This window comes from Penicillium bovifimosum, assembly GCF_028826915.1.
Source record: "Penicillium bovifimosum strain IBT 22155 chromosome Unknown utg000006l_segment0_segment0, whole genome shotgun sequence".
Taxonomy (NCBI): domain Eukaryota; kingdom Fungi; phylum Ascomycota; class Eurotiomycetes; order Eurotiales; family Aspergillaceae; genus Penicillium; species Penicillium bovifimosum.
In genome coordinates this window covers 2,459,009-2,475,179 of record NW_026622715.1, presented here as the reverse complement: position 1 = coordinate 2,475,179, position 16,171 = coordinate 2,459,009, and the positions used below count along the sequence as shown (strand labels likewise).

General features: G+C 51.2%; 5 protein-coding genes across 5 annotated transcripts; 2 read left to right on the top strand and 3 right to left on the bottom strand.

Moving 5' to 3' along the window:
* Positions 1–216: 216 nt before the first annotated feature.
* N7515_008578 (putative anaphase-promoting complex subunit Apc5) lies at positions 217–2,824 on the bottom strand (the record flags this gene model as incomplete). Its single annotated transcript, XM_056669322.1, has 7 exons — positions 217–940; positions 991–1,127; positions 1,179–1,285; positions 1,336–1,459; positions 1,511–1,925; positions 1,976–2,069; positions 2,119–2,824. 7 exons carry the CDS (start codon positions 2,822–2,824, stop codon positions 217–219), a joined length of 2,307 nt encoding a protein of 768 aa, XP_056519152.1.
* A 187-nt stretch (positions 2,825–3,011) lies between these two features.
* N7515_008577 (phosphoribosylaminoimidazolesuccinocarboxamide synthase) lies at positions 3,012–4,050 on the top strand (the record flags this gene model as incomplete). The annotated part of the gene is made up of 3 exons (XM_056669321.1): positions 3,012–3,161; positions 3,222–3,597; positions 3,668–4,050. 3 exons carry the CDS (start codon positions 3,012–3,014, stop codon positions 4,048–4,050), a joined length of 909 nt encoding a protein of 302 aa, XP_056519151.1.
* Positions 4,051–4,209: 159 nt separating this feature from the next.
* Positions 4,210–5,410, bottom strand: N7515_008576 (CIA30 family protein; the record flags this gene model as incomplete). Its single annotated transcript, XM_056669320.1, has 3 exons — positions 4,210–4,934; positions 5,043–5,276; positions 5,332–5,410. 3 exons carry the CDS (start codon positions 5,408–5,410, stop codon positions 4,210–4,212), a joined length of 1,038 nt encoding a protein of 345 aa, XP_056519150.1.
* Positions 5,411–6,475: 1,065 nt separating this feature from the next.
* Positions 6,476–9,356, top strand: N7515_008575 (uncharacterized protein; the record flags this gene model as incomplete). The annotated part of the gene is made up of 5 exons (XM_056669319.1): positions 6,476–6,747; positions 6,802–6,937; positions 7,015–7,105; positions 7,232–7,419; positions 7,476–9,356. Coding segments are annotated over 5 exons (2,568 nt in total), but the record flags the coding sequence as incomplete, so codon positions are not given.
* Positions 9,357–10,337: 981 nt separating this feature from the next.
* N7515_008574 (uncharacterized protein) lies at positions 10,338–15,298 on the bottom strand (the record flags this gene model as incomplete). Its single annotated transcript, XM_056669318.1, has 6 exons — positions 10,338–12,696; positions 12,753–13,054; positions 13,106–13,738; positions 13,799–14,003; positions 14,061–14,658; positions 14,716–15,298. The coding sequence occupies 6 exons, from the start codon at positions 15,296–15,298 to the stop codon at positions 10,338–10,340; spliced, it is 4,680 nt and encodes a 1,559-aa protein (XP_056519148.1).
* Positions 15,299–16,171: the final 873 nt, after the last annotated feature.

Sequence of the window (16,171 nt, the reverse complement as noted above, 5' to 3'; positions counted from 1 at the left end):
AAGTGGATACTGACAACTGGACAGAACATTATTGTTCATACTTTATTTGAAAGGTATTTATTTGGAATGCCACTCCGAATCAGAACTACAAGTCTTCCTGTTAATGTTAGATGGTAGCTTTGATGCATGTTCTAAGCCGGCAAATCAAGTGCATCGACAAGGCCGCGCAAATACTGTTTGGTAAAGGCTTTCATTAAGGTATCTGAAGAACGCAATTCACGCCTCAATCCCCCGTCGTCTCCTCAGGTCCAAATACTTAGCAGCATAGTCATTAGCCAAGACCGGATCCCCAGTAAGATGCATAACAGTAGCCTTCTTAGCCATCATCTCCGTCTGACCCTTAATATCCTCAATTTCCTCATAATGATCATAAGCCAAATCAATATACCCAAGCGCACGATTGATATGCTCTTTCCTCGTAGACGTCGACTCCCGACCCTTAAGACTCCACAATTCACCCGCCATACCCATATTCGCATCAACGAGCAGTGAATAGCCGCAGGCAATGAGACCGTAGTCTTCCGACTCCAGGATCTGCGGCATGATGCTCTCGACCAGTTCGCCGGAAGCTTCGAATTCCCGCAGACTTAGGAGTACCGAGGCGAGCGTGCAGATGGCTTCCCAGAGGGTGGAGAGGAGTTTTGCGCGGTGTGCGATGCTGGCTGCGCGCATGGCGAGGGAGAAGCCGCGTTGTGGTTGGCCGGATTTGCCGAGGATTTGGGCTTTGAGGCAGAGGAGCTTGACTTGGAAGTGGATGTCGAAGTTCTCCGGTTGCATGGAGTGGGCGGCTTGTTCGACCATTCTTAGGGCGCGGCCGTAGTCGCCTTGGCGGATGGTGAATTCTATCTTGTGGAAGGCTAGAAGGATGCGCATGTCGAATTCGAGGAGTTGTACTGCCTCGAGTTGGGCAATGATGTGTTCCACGGCTACCTTGTCGTCGCTGGGGGTTGTTAGAGATGGATCGAAAGGTATTGGGATGAAAGTACTTACCGGCAGATTTGTCGTCGTAACCGCAGTAGCCCTGAATACCAAGTCCATGCGTTGTTGTACCTGGCAGTTCGGAGTTGTTCTGGGTCGATCTTGTTCATCCTTGTGGATGCTTCCTTGTAGTTACCCTTTTGTGCCAACTGTGGTATAGACTTAGCATGGTTCAACGTGCTTCTAGAGAGTTAACGTACTATGTGGCAGTTTCGAAATGTGATCTTGACACTGTCATCGTTTGATTGTCGTTCTGCATAGCATTCGCGGAATACTTCGGTATTCAGCCAGGCAAGGTGGGTTGCTCCTAACGGGATATCAGTACCATCGCAAGTCAAGAAGAGTCTCATGATTTACCTATTCTCGAGTACATGGAGCCATGCTGCAGCATGTATGCACCCGTGGGAGCCACGAGGCCCTTTGTCACGTTGACGTGGGATGCTCGCACGAATGATTCGACAATGCCGGCTAGACTCTCTCCCTACCACTCATTAGAATCACCGGTTGAGACTAAGAAAGGAGACATGCTTACCTGCTGCATTTGCAATTTAGCCTCGCTCAGCAAGGTGGTACTCATGAGAGACCACATCTCGGTCTCCTTGGCCTTGGCCTTGAGGAAAGCAAGGCCTTCTTTTTCATTACCCAGCATTCCGCTGTTTTGCACGTCCCTCATCTGTTCTGGGAAAGATTTGCTAAAGTGGTACAACCAGCTCATGCAGAAGTTCAAGCAGTGCATATCGTGGGACTCGCGGGCAATGGCAACAGCCTCTTGCACGGCCGAGATAGCCTCGTTGAAGCACTCGAAATCTGCTTGCATGACGGCAAGATTAAGCAGCGCAAATTGGTATGCGCTTCGATCATGGCTCGCGTGCATGTTGTAGTCGAAGTAGCGGTGGAGGTTATCAAAGGCTGAGGTGTAATCTCCAGCTCTCCAGGCGTCGAGATATCTGGTAGTGTCAGCCATGCACATCCTAACTTGATACTCTGATCGACATACCCCAAGTAATGCATCTGTACCGGAACGAAAGTCTCCGCGGTCACGATACGCTTTAGCTGGGCTCTCATTTCGTCCGGAACCCTGCCTCCCATCCCTGTATTTGTTAGCCGATTGTCTCAACAAGCCTGAAGAGAGGTGCATACTTTGCAGTTCACCAACTTGGAATTCAAGTAATCGCTCTGCATCCTTGGCGCTGATTTCCTCTTCATCATTACTTTCCTCAAGATTACCATACACCACCTGCGAGAGGTGGCTGGTTGAATCCAGTCCGAGGTCACGTAGATTGATATCAATGGCAGCCTCCTCAGCCCCACGATGCCTTCGGCTCCAGTAGTGAGCTGTCGGCAGACGATATTTGATGAATCCCGTCCAGAGCTTCACAGAATCATGGAAGTGCAACCGCGTGTACTCAAGGTAAGCTCTCCGGACGAATACACCCAGCGGCGAGCTCCTCGACAGACGTATGCGATCATCATTTTCCAGAACAATCCCATTATCCCTGGCATGAATCAGCTCCTCACGCGACTTCTCCAGAAGCGACAAGACATCAGTGTTGAAGAAAGTCTCCAAAGCATCCAGGGAGTCGATCGCCCACATGTTCCTCAAAAACATGTCCCATAGCGTGCGCCCGGGAATGGAACTTTCATGTTCGGACAGACACTTCTTGAAGTCTTGAATGGTCGGCAGGTAATGCTCCTCCCATTGCTTATCGGCGGCATCTAGTGGGAACAGACCCGCCGTGATGAACGAGAGGACGTGGATAGCTGAAGAATTAGGCACAGCACCATCAGCGTAGAGTGTGACCAGACACAGCAAGGAGACTCTCCAGGGAGTCAAATAACGCGTCATTTTGCCTGCGCTATGGCTGTTCCATCTTTGCTGGTTATTGAGACAGATCTACTGTTGCCAGGGCGCGTGTAGACGGATAAATTGATCGACACCTCAGGCGACAAGGCCGCAATGCGGGACAAGTAAAAAAAAGTGAACGATGACGCATCACGACTGTTCCTCCGCAACTCACCAATTCAACTGCACAATGGCTCAGGCTCTGACGACTACGGATTTGGAGGGCACTTTGCCGCTCATTGCTCGAGGCAAGGTCCGCGACCTCTACGAGGTCGACGATAAGACCCTCCTCTTCGTTGCGAGTGATCGCATCTCCGCCTACGATGTGATTATGGAGAATGTACACTTCCCTTCCGCCATTGCTTAGCTGGTTATGTCTGCTAACGCGCGGTCTTCATAGGGAATCCCCAACAAGGGCGTTCTTCTCACTCTCTGCACGCAAACATGGTTCAAGACCCTGACGGAGGCCAACCCCTCGCTCCGCACCCACTTCATCACCCTCGACCTCCCGCCCCAGATCCCGGAACACCTCCGCCCCGTCCTACAAAACCGCAGTATGCAAGTGCGCAAGCTGCGCATTCTCCCCATCGAGGCAATTGTCCGTGGATACATCACCGGCTCGGCATGGAATGAGTACAAGAAGTCCGGAACCGTGCATGGAATTAAGGTCCCCGCCGGTCTGCAGGAGAGCCAAGCTTTCCCGGACGGCCCTATCTACACCCCCAGCACGAAGGCAGAGCAGGGCGAGCACGATGAAAACATTCATCCCGATCAAGGTATGCTCTTTTTGGACATTATCTGTATAGTATACGAAAGACTCGAACTAACACGATCTTCCTCTCATAGCTGTCGCCATCCTCGGTGAACGCTACGCCGCAATTGTCGCCAAGATGGCTGTTGAGCTCTACAAGACGGCGCATGAGTACGCTCTCAAGCGCGGCGTCATTATCGCCGATACCAAGTTCGAGTTTGGCGTCGACGAGGAGACTGGTGAGGTCGTCTTGGCTGATGAAGTCTTGACGCCTGACTCCTCTCGCTTCTGGCCTAAGGAGTCCTACGAGATTGGTCGTGGACAGGCTAGCTTTGACAAGCAGTTCCTGCGTGACTGGTTGGTGAGCCAGGGTCTGAAGGGTAAAGAGGGTGTGCGCATGCCCGATGACATTGCCCTCAAGACGGCGGAGAAGTACCAGGAAGCTTGGGAGAAGATCACTGGAGGCACTACGAACTAGATGTATATGCCCTGGATGAGGCCAGTTAGCCGTCAGGGATAGAGATAACTTGACTTTAGATTTATGTATTTGTTATGAAGTCAGGACGGGAATGAATTCTAATGTGATGTCCAAAAGTTGCTTTGGCAGATTAATGTACAGATTGTCGGTCTTTGACCTTTACTCCTCCCATTCACCCTTCAACCCCTTGAGACCCTTAGCGGAGCCGCGATCCTGCTGCTTATTCTGCTTGATCTCCTTCACAGGTTTCTCTTGAGGCATATCGGTCCAACCTGACTGGACACCCTCGTCGAGAGGCAGCGCATTCTCACCACAGATACGGCGCTCTTCTTCAAACTCCGCCTCACTAATGCCATTAGTAGCCCAAATCTTATGAATGCGCAAATCAAACGGCCCCTCAACACGATCCGTAAGACCAATTCCAATACTCTTCACACGCTGCCGAGTCAGAGAAGTCTGGGGCTCGATGACGAAACCGTGGTTCGTGCGCACGAACGAGTTGAACGGCAGAAGTACCGTCTCCCACCCGCTCGAGCCAGATGTCGTCGTACTAGTCGACGTAGACATGATAGTTGATTCAGGCGGAACATCCGAGAGCGCAGCAGGCAAGCCGTTGGGATATAACTCGTCAACAGAATCGGGGGAGTCGGCCTGGAAACTATATGCGTCATCCGACGATGTCACTTCGCGCACGCGGTGGTGGCGTGTATATAATCTGTGCTGGTGGATATCGGTCTCTACGACAGCTTCGGTCTGCACGTTGACAGTGTACCGCCGACCATCGGACTTGATCCGCAGTGCGAGATAGGCGTAAGGATCGACGTCCCAAAAGAGCTTGCCGAATAGCCAGTAGCCCCGATCTTGATTGCGGAAGGCAGCGTAGCCTGGAATGCGCGAATTAGTTTGGATTTTAATTTCTGAAACTCTGATGAGTTTGCTCTTAATTGCTCCGTGTATAGCCTATGCCTCGGCATGTTGCAAATGAAACTTACCGGTTCTTTCTACACGCCAGTTGTCTGGAAGTTTGGTTGAGATGCTACCGTGGAAGCGGGCATGTGATGGTGTGTTGGAAGAAGGTTCGGCAGGTTCGTAGTCTAGGCTGGCGGTGCTGAAGCCACCCACTGCACGGTCGGCCATGGTCTTGCATCCTTTGACGGTTTCTTCATCTTCGAAATTAAGGAGGGTATAAGGTTTGGTAGGAGTGTGAAGGGTTTCCGTGTTCCAGGCTGCGCCAAATGTCAGGTGAGCTGCAGGAAACGGTATTGACGTAGCTTAACTTACCAATCCTGGACAGTCGGCCGAACTCGTCGGCACTACGTTTGAAGAATCCGCCCTGGGCTAAGCGTCGGGTTGGGAACATCGTGAGGTAATTGAAATTGTGACGAGAGAAAAAGTCCGGCAGGAGTTCAAGGTCGATGTTTCAATGATGTCGCCCATCCGAGGTGGCGTGCACGGGACCGATAAGATAGCTTTGTTTGGGATGTTTGGGTTGTTTGAATTGTTTGCCAAGATGATCTTCTAGAACGTCAGCTTTACCCTAAGTTGGATCTCCTCTCTCTTTGTATGTCTATACAATGAAGTGTTTTTCTTTGCTTCACTTTTCTCATAGAATCAATGAGTGACATTTGATAGGCATGTACTTTTAGTTGGGAAGATGGCCTTCTTATTAATTACTAAACGTCACTATGTTGCAACTTGCGACTGCCTGTCAGGCTCCTGTGTCCCAGGGATACAATCTCAAGATCAAAGCTAAGTATTCTCGTTTGACAGGCCTAAGCCAGAAACTGGAATTTAATTTCTTCCTGGTGGCTGAAAGCTGAGATCTGGATTGCCGTGCTTAGGTATCAACTGCCATGCCCAGATGCACTTTGCTGGACAACTGACGACATTCTGATCCTCATGGACATATTTTGTCTAGTCATACTTCGCAGTCCGACACCTGAAGAGGCATTACGTGGGATCACTTTCTCTGGATACACTAGGATATCCAGGGTTTGTTGCCAACTCTATCTAAAGAGTCATGGACTTTTCCGCACTATCGATGATGGACCGCTGGTCCAACGGACACTGGATTGCCACAGTATGGGCAGATGCCTGCTGTGACTCAATATCTGATGCTATATGTTTCATTTTAGAGTTTTGCCCCGGACTTTACAGAGATTTGAGGCCCATACTTATGTCGGTGCTGGGCCTACAAAGCGGACAGGTTCATTATCATCCTAATTGGGCGGCGGAGGTCCTTTTCTTCTGTAGTTATAGCTGAACACTACACTCTCTCCGCCTCGACTTTCTCTTACCTCTTTCTCATCCTATCCAAGTTCATAGTCTTACAACACTCTCACTTCTCTCACTCACTACTCTCACTTACTACAGCTTAAATCACATTCGTTCATCCCAGCACACATACCACATATACTGTGCAGTATCGTCTAAAATGGTTCTACATTACGTCGAACCCACTGGCACCGAGTCTATTAGCCCGGAGACTGTCGTCCCAAGGGAAGAAGGCCACGATAATGGCTCTTCGGACACGAGTGAACCTGATACCAATAGCTCGCAGCTCAGCACTCCACAAGAAACTGATTCTGAGCCAGCCAAGCCTAGATTTTCTCCTCGTGCTGATCGTCTGAATCAAAAGCCAAGCAAGGGAAATGCACAGGGACTTTTCCTGCCGGATGCCTGTGTCTTTGTGGGGAAGTAAGTATTGACCCGTCCATTCTGATACTCCAGATATTAACGAAATCCGTCAAGCCTTTCGATTAGGTATACTCTTGAACAGTTAGAGGAAGATCTTACTACCCTGGTCTCTCCCTTTGGAAAGTGCCATGTCAAGGTTCGAATGTCCGCGAAGGATAAGGCACTTCCCGTGGGGTTTGTTCAGTTTGAAGTAAGTGACTCGTGACTCCCATTTGATATGCCTCAGGATAGAGAACACAAAGAAATAATGCAGACTAACATGGACAGGACATAAAATGTGCACAAGCAGCGCTTAGACAAAATGGAGAGTTGAGGCTGCATAATCGTACCTTGAGGTTGGAGTCATCCAAGGCCAGACGTGAGTTCCTTCCCTCTTCTCTCCATTGCACCTTCTCTCTTCTTCCTCTTTCTCCTTCTTCTCTCCTCCATTGCACTTTCTCTCCTCTGCACTTTCTCTTCTGTACCTTCTCACACTTTCTCATAGGAACTGCCTTTTTCGGATATCTCACAGACGCTCCCATTTCTCGAGAAGAGATTCTTGCTGCCCTGCACGATCGTGGCTGTCTCGAGAGCCTCATCATCAAGGACGACTACGTCGACCGCCACGGCAACAAAACTACATATGGTGTTGTGACTTTCGCATATCCTGACGACTTCGCTGATGCCCTTACCGTAAGTATCCACCTTACGAAATTTCCTCATACTTGGCTAACTACTTCCCATTTCAGCACTTCAATAGCAGTCGCAAATACTACATGACCAGAACCGAGATGGATGCCAATGAGGGCCCAGGCTCTCAGGGCTATCCTGCTCCTGGACACAGACCATCCAATCAGCCAACCCGTGGCCATCAGCGCTACAACAGTAACTCTGGCCGCAGGCCTTTCAATCGTCCATGGTTCAGTGGCAACAACAGAGGCAGTTTCCGCAATGGTCCTGGTGCTCCCCCTAGACACAACGCATCTTTCTCAAGCAATGGTGGCCATAGTCAAAATCCAAGCTTCGACGGTCGAGTCCAAGGCCATTCACCTCACGATTCATTCGCGATTACACATCACCACAATGGCAATGGCAATGGCAATAGCTTCCCTCAGGGCTTCAGTGGCAATTTCAACCCGGGTTATCAAAACCCTAACTTCAATATGGGCTACCAGGGCAACAACTTCCCTCAGAACTATCCGGGTCAGTTCCAGCAGGGCTATCCTGCTCCGAACTTCGTGCCTCCTTTCTCGGGTCCGCCTGTGATGATGACCCCAATGCCAATGGCCGAGTTTCAACCTCCCCCATACCCTGCTGATTACACTCCTATGCCAAATCCTGGGTACCCGATGTTCATGGGCAATCAACCTTACCAGCCTCCCAATTATCTGCCTCCTATCGTCACCAACCCTCAGCCTGGAAACGCCGTGGTTCAACGTCGCCGGCGGTTGCCCCCAAATCCTGACAGTCCTTTGATTGTCTCGAGCCAACCGCAATTTGACACCGAAGAGCACATTCGACGCTATTATGAGTACTTGCCTGCCAACAACTACGCTGGTGCTCAGGCAGGCTGGGTCGGTAATCCTGGTGGTTACATGCATCCAGGCTACAATCAGCCGCCGCCGTTCATGCCGAACTTCCAATTCCCTCAGAGTCGTCACTCCAGCATGGAAAGCAACAAGAGAAACTCGCCCTCTCCTCGCACTGTAATTGAACCCGATGGATATGACGAGTCCTCTAATCGGGTTGGCTCTGAGTCAACCCTGGTGCAGACTAGAGTCGACAGCTCTGATTACGAGAGAGGACGTCAACTGGCCCGGCATCGTCATGCGAACACCGATGGAGCCTCATCAGTGCCTGCCTCTGATAAGACAGAGGACCGCCCCGCCCCTGCGCAAGCTCCGGATGATTCTCAGGAAGGAGTCAACCCAACAGATGAGACTCAGTCTGCTGCCCCTGTGACTGACAACAAAACACTCGATTCTCAGGGCAACTCCACCGAGCCTGAGAAAGAGCCTATTCACACTGGAGCCGATGAAAACAAAGAGCAGCCTATCGATGAGGCCATGGCATCGCTCAAGATCGAATCCAAGCATGACGAAAGCACCGGCTCCTCTTCTGAAGCCGGCCCCAAGACCCCAGACACCGATGAGTCCCGAGAGTGCGCCAAGGCCATCCTTGCGGCCTCAGCCGCAGAGAGTTCCGCCGATACCAGGACACCTGACACCGCTGAGACCCTGACACCAACCGACAAGGGTACTCCAAGCAAGGACAAGGGCAAAGGCAAGGCCACTGCCACATCGACTCCCACCAAGCCCGTCGCCAGAAGGCTCGAGCCCGCCCTCCCAGACGACAAACACCTCCTAGCTCGCCACGCTTTCCAACACCGCAAGCCTCTGAAGAAGAAGTATCAGCCCAAGACCGATACTGGCAAGACGGTTGAGCAGTACACCCGTGAGATCAACGCGCAGCGTGCCGCGGCTGATCCTAACTCGCGTGTCCCTGACCATCTCCTGCAAGAGGTCATTATGGAACTTGAAGGGGAGCGTCGTGAGGAATTGCGAGCTCGTCAAGGTTTTGGTCCCAATGACCAGAGCAGCACCGATAGTGGTCCTTCTGCTAAGAAATAAATTTGCGAATGTTACTGATCGAAAGGGGATGATGGCTCCGGCCACTGGTTTCTTATGAGGAAGTGGACGAGGAACCGGGGGATGATGAAGCGGATGAGAATGGAGGAAGTTATGCGGTTTTGTTTTTTCTTTATGGATTTATCTCGTTTGCCTTTCTGTTTCTTCGTGCTTTCTTGTGCTTTCTTGTGCTTTCTTGTGCTTTCTCGTGCTTTCTCGTGCTTTCTCCTGAGTTCTCCTGTTTGGTCCTGTCTTCGTTCTCTCCTCCATTCCACCGCTTCCTCGTTCCCTTTCCTTCTCTCCTTACCTCTCCTGCTTTTCGTTTTATGTTTTTAATCTGCTAGGTTTTCTATTTTATGGTCTTTTACCAGAAAATCACAAAAAAACGAGCTGCCGAGCATGTACGTACAATATGGTCGTGCTTCGAGTCGGTGATGGATCGTCGTTGTATGCAGTTTCAAATTTCAATTCTACAGCCTTCTCTACGAAATAGTGTATTCTCCAATAGCGGAATCATTCGTACCTACTAGACCCTGAACCCCAATAGATATGGAAAGTAGCATACGAAGTATGAAGTACGCGTTGGAAGTATGAAGTTTGAGTACGAAGTATGATAAGCCACACGGCAGAATCCCCATGTAAACGCCGTTAGTAAAAGCCAATGAGATATTTACATAATGCGTGCTCGCAATCTTGCATGCCACGAAAAACAAATGCCGAAGAATAATGTGATGAACGCCGACATATTCCCAAAAGAAAAAGCGCGAAAACAGATAATGAATGAAAGACAAGACAAATTTCCCATATGCGAACGCTCATGGTAATTATAGACGTGATCGTAATGGATGCATTCAATGATCGATGATGGATGAATGAATGGGAGTGAGGAATAGGGTAGACAACAGCGCTGATAGAAGGGATAAATGGAGGAAGAGGGAGATGGAGTATACATAGTGCCAGTTCCACTTCGAAGGAAGAAGAATTTCAAGCCCTTACACGCCTAGCATCGAAATACCCCAAATTAACAGCCGTATCATTAACGCCCAAGAACGGCGCCGCATCTTCGAGCAATTCCCACGGACGGACCTGGTAAGGACCTACGACACGACCACGGTGTTGAAGACGGAGTCGGCTGGCTATGCCGTTCGGGTCATCTGATAAGCCGGTCGATGGGCCGGGGACTGGCATAGATGGTTGCGCCGGTGATGATCCCGGGAAGAGGGCAGAGGCGGGTGTTGATGCTGCCGGGGATGCGACTGAGACTTGTGTGGTGGCTGGGTGGGAGTCGGCGATTGGGCCGAGGAGGTAGATGTAGCGCGGGTCGTTCTGGAAGGGTAGGAAAGGGGGACATTTCTCGCGCAGGAAGCGAGCGCATTGGTGGCGGACTTCGTCCGGGAAGATGTCGATTAGGGAGGCTGCTACGTCCAGGGCGTGGGTTTGGAGGAGGGTTGGGATGGTGAAGGTGTCCCCTGCTTGGGTTATATCTGTGGAGGACGAGGGTGAGAGTTGGGGAGGGTCGCTTGGTAGGCGGGAGAGGGCGATGCAGATGATTGAGGTTAGAATGCGGAGCTGCTCGTGGGTGGGGTTTGTTTTGAGGATTGCGGGTGGTTGGATGAAGGCGGATCGGTGGAGGACGGTTAAGCGGAGGAGAGCGGAGAACCAGAGGGAGAGGGCGCGCTCGAATCTTGCACGGTCTGGATTGGCTGGACCCTTGGGAGGAGTGTTGTTGTGCATAACGATGATCTTGTGGAGGAGGGAGTCCATCTTTTCCACGAGCACTGAAGCAACTGCCGGAGCTCCAGAGTCGGGGATGCTGCTCGCGAGCTCTTCGATGATGGTGAGATACATTCTGGCGGTTTGCAATGATGGCAGCTTGGCAGGCGAATCAGGTATGTCACCTATTGGCTCTTCGAGTATCGGAATAGAGAAGAACTCTTTCTCAGCACGTTCCCGGATTTGGCGGACCGCGTCCGGGCTCATCAGTGCAACCAGGTCAACCCAGTGGAATCTATGAGCACGACAGTCTGTCACTGCAGTCTTGAACATGGCATCAATGATGTTCGTCCGATCTTCCGGCCCTGAGACTGCGTGGAATAACACTTGCAGTTTCAGCTGGCAAAAGGGCAGCGAGAAGTCGTCAGTCATACTGGCAAGTTTTTCGACCTTTGACAGGACCGAGTTGCTGTCGGATTGTGACTCGACACCCAAGAGAAGATCCAGCGCTTTCTGGACAATACCCAGAGCAGCTGGAGTTTGGTCCATGAGCTTTTGCAAGCCATTCTGTGCTGCATAATCAGGGTGTCGCACGAGGAGATCCCGTAACAAGATGACCATAGAGCTTTCCAAATCACTTCGTCCTGTTGAAGCGCAACGGCTGGAAGATGCGGCATCGCAAATGATTCGCAGAGCTTCATCGGAGTTCCTGGTCAGGAATTCCTGCTGTGCCAATTGAAAACGATAGGACACCAGATCAACGGACTTGCTGTATTCGCTGCCAGAGACAAGAAGCTGGACGAGATCGGCTGGCAGTTGGGCGACATTAGGGACTGTTGCTGGGGTGGAGGAAGAGAGCCTCTTTGCAAGAGCCAAAAAAGCCTTGATAGTGACGCATCCAACACCGATCAGCGGGGGCAGGATTCGCAACAAGGTCGAGCGTTCGGGAGATTGCAAATGGCCACAGACCCACCGGGTCAGAATCCCATCGAAATGCTTCGGGTGGAAAGACCTAAGCTGTGCAAGGTAACGGCAGGTATCGTTCGCTGACAGGATGGGATGACCATCATCAGACTCCAGGTGTTTTGCGAGGGCGCGGAACACTGCGTCCAAAGTTGGCTCATCTATGACATTTCCCGATTGCAGGAGTTGGTCCAACTTGTCTCGGATAAGCGGATCAACGTCACCAAGGCCATCAGGGATGTGGTCGGATACCGGGGAACACGCGGCGATGATAGACCTGTTCTCCATGCGAGATAGGTCTTGGCGAAGAATGGATACAGTATTGATCTCACTCGGTATACGCAAACCAAGCTCGATCAAAGAAAATATCAGATCGAGGCTTGGCATTTCATGTCTCTTGATGCTGGCGTATGCATCAATGAGTCTCCGGAAAAGGTCACTTGTAGCGCCAATCACACCAAGGGAGTCGAAATGGCAATTCATGGTATCTGCAACCGAGGCGAGAACTGTGCTGTCGCTGCAACTAGACGAGAACTTCAACACATCTGCCAGCATTGAGATATCTCCAAATGATTCGAGAACCTCGCGGGCCGTATAGAACTCAATGGGAGTCAGTGCAGACACCACAGAAGCATGGTCAACGGGAAAATACGCTTTGCTGGTCGACCTACTTGGGGGTTAGCAAAGGGATTGGCCAAGGAAAGAAAAAAATCAAAGACTTACTCTGCGCTCCGGTTGTGTTCCGCAATTGCACGACGTAGCCACTGGCCAACCTCTGCTTTGACGGCCCAGGGTAGGTCTGGCGGTAGTGAGTCTAGGGCCATTGCGGCAGTTTCGCTAACACCAAAGATACCAGGCAGACGCTGGCTGATGATATTTTTCACGTTTTTGACAGCCATTGTCTCCTCCGAAGGAGAGAGCCCCGTTCGAGCGAGCAGGGTACTGCGCAGATTACCAACGTGTTCTGGGAGACGGCTAACAGGGAGTTGAGCTATCAGCCCGATATCAATTGGCAAGTCCTTTAACTAAGCATTTGTCAGTCATCAGAATACATAAGCTTTGGGTTTGAAGCCTACCTTGCGCACCTCAGCCGAAGACGTATTAGTAACACCTCGCGCCATCAGCCATTGAAGATAGCGGCCAACTGAGAATGTCTGTGACCTGACAAGTTCAGAGACGACATGATAGATCTGCTCCATGCTGAGCTTTTGGTTGGTAACCCCACGCGAGAGGAAAGTAAGTATATGGCTGTCTACATCGACGCCAGCCAATTTCCACTTGCGGAGCAGGCGAACGCCAATGAAAACCCGACAGACCCCATGGCGGAAGGGCGTGGAGACCCATTCCAGTAGTTTGGAAATTACGATAGCCTTATCCTCGAATTCCTCGAGAAAAGTGGAGATAGAGGTGAGATCGTGGGCGGAGCGGATGGAGTCAAGAGGTTGGACGATGCGTTGATGTGGCGAGCGTTGAGCTGTCTTCTTCGAGAGTCTGGATCGTTGTACTCGTGTATTGCGCTCTTTGAGGCCCTCGTAAAGGGCTTTGTCTGCTACATTCCCTGAATCAAGTGCATATAGCACTTGCTCTTTATACGTCTCCCAGCAATTTGGCAGTAGCAACGAGGACGTATGATCACGAACCAGCTTTTTTATAAAGCGAGAAAGGCGGTCGATGAGAGGTTGAAGTTGAGGTAATTTAGCCTCGGACGCCTACCACCAGCTGTCAGTATGTGATCGTCGACACAGGATAAATAGTTGATCTTGACGCACCTGTCGCACTTTTTCTAGCAGTAGTTCCGTCAATCGCCGACCCTGTCGCCGAAAGCGCATTATGCTATTCCAGTATATCCCAAGCATTAATAGCCAGATCGGAACAGTGCCCAGAGAAGCTGCCTCGAAGGAAGACAAGAACCATTCTAGGAATTGGTCATGGTCCAGTAAGCCCTCGGAGAACAAACGAGCAGCTAACCCGGTACTGAAGATGAAAGTCAGGAAATTGCGCGTAATTTACCAATAGTCCAGAGCCACTTACGCGTATGTCATCTTTGCCTTCCAATCCTCGGACTTGGGAGCAGCAAACACCCCTTCGACGAATTGCTGAACATTCGTCGTCCAGTCTCGTACCCATTTCGCCTCTAATCCAAGGGCTAAAGCACCACTTGTACCTTTCCGCTTGAACGCACGAATTTCATTGGCACCAACACATTTCGCCAGCCATATAGCACGTGCAACAGGAATCCATTTGCCAAGACACTGGTCCAGCAGGATCTTGCCACGGATGCCGTGAGGAATGGTTCGACTCAGCCTACGCAGGGGCACAGACGGGTTGGCGAGATCCCGAAGCCATGCCTCGCGCTTGTTGTCGGTTAGGGTAACACGCGGGGGCGGTTTGAAGGTCGACGGAGCGTGAACGGTATTGTGAATTTGTCGTTTCTCCAATGCCGAAGCGAAGACGGATGAGAGAATTTGCATCCCTGTGCGGTGTTTGAGCTGCGCATACAATGCTGGACGCGCTGTATTCGATTCGTTCTGGGAGACTTGCGTGCGGTCATAATAGCCTTGTTTCGCGGTCTGTTCGTTCAGGACATCCTCCGGGTGGTTACCAGTCCATGGGGCGAAATCGGCGGGCTCTAGAATCGGGCATCAGTCCGATAGTTACAACTTGTGAGTCTAAAGTTTTCACTTACTTCGTCCTTGGTAAACTGGGGCGACAGACGGAGTCTCCATGCGATATGGGGTCGTCTGTACCTCCCCGACTGGGGAGCTTTCCCTCGACCTCACGACAGCGCTTGCCTCGGGTTCGGCCACCGGAGGAATCCTCCAAGGCTGGGCCGGCAACGGAGGTGGTGTCGAAGACTTCAATCCTGCGGCGCTATCGCCTCGGTTCTCATTGCTCGGCATTTCCGACACAACAGCCTGGAAAGACCAGACCGGCCGGCCGCGCCAGGAGACTGCAGGTCGCGTTGCGCTTGCAGGTGTATTTCTCGCCTCTATGCTTCCCGCGCCAGTATCCGCCATGCTTGCTCCACTGGGGAGGTCCAATCTCGGTCGTTTCGGGGGTGGTTCTCTCTCTTGCGACTCTGGACCGCCTGCGGTCAGGTCTACAACGCCGGGTTGTCGGGACGGCGGCTGCAAGATGGAGGCTGACCTGTCGGACTGGTGGTCATATTGCCCTAACATCTGCGCATTATCAAGCCGTCCGGGGCCGCCATTGAATGTTCGCAGAGGGTGGCCCCACGATTGGCCGCCGGCAGATGAATGGGGGATCATCTTCAGCTCATGATGTGTCCCGAGGGTGAAGTATTCGGGTCATCCAGGCGACATATAATTTCGAGTAATTCGAGGTCAGAATCAGAATTGATGTAAATTGCGCGAGTTCGATAGGGCTGGTTCGGTCGAAGGATGAACTGATGGCGCGGATCGGGGAGGACCTGGGGCGGGTGTCTGGGGGAGGGTCGATCAATCGGAGATGGGACAGGATACGTTCTGTTAAGTAAAAAAGAAAGGAAAAGGTGAAGTGTAGGGTTGTACAAGTACAGAAGTCCCAGCCTTGGAAGACATAAGATAATCACGTAAGTCAAGGATCGACGGAATGCGCTTGTGTTCCTCTCCGTACTTACGAAGTACTCCGTACACACAGACTACAACATCATATGATTTATGAGTTAGCTAACTAATACTCGGATTTACTACATTCATCTCTTCTATTCACTCTCATTCTTCTATTCTTCTCCATCTGATTTCAATTTGAACGTGACTCCGGGCTTATTTCCCCCTTTTGATCCGACCTCGGGGGTCATTGCCGGAGATCCATTTTATGCCCGGTTAATAGTGCTTTATGGCCTCTATTGTGGCCTAATACTCCCCCCTCATGGCCTAAGATATCTCCGATCATCTATCGGTCCGCGGAATCTCCTCTCTCCCCCTATCTAGTGACAGTAGTGAGTCTGTCTCTCTTTAGTCATTTGCACTATCGCATTGTCCTCAATAGTTACAAGACCTATCTCGTTACGCAATCTAGAGGTCCAAGGGCCGTTCCCCTTCTCTCTTGGCGTAATCCCCGAGGCCTCCAGGACTTTCAAATGGGTCACCAAACCTAAGGCTACATTCCGACTCGGGCCCATCGGAACATTGCATCCTATT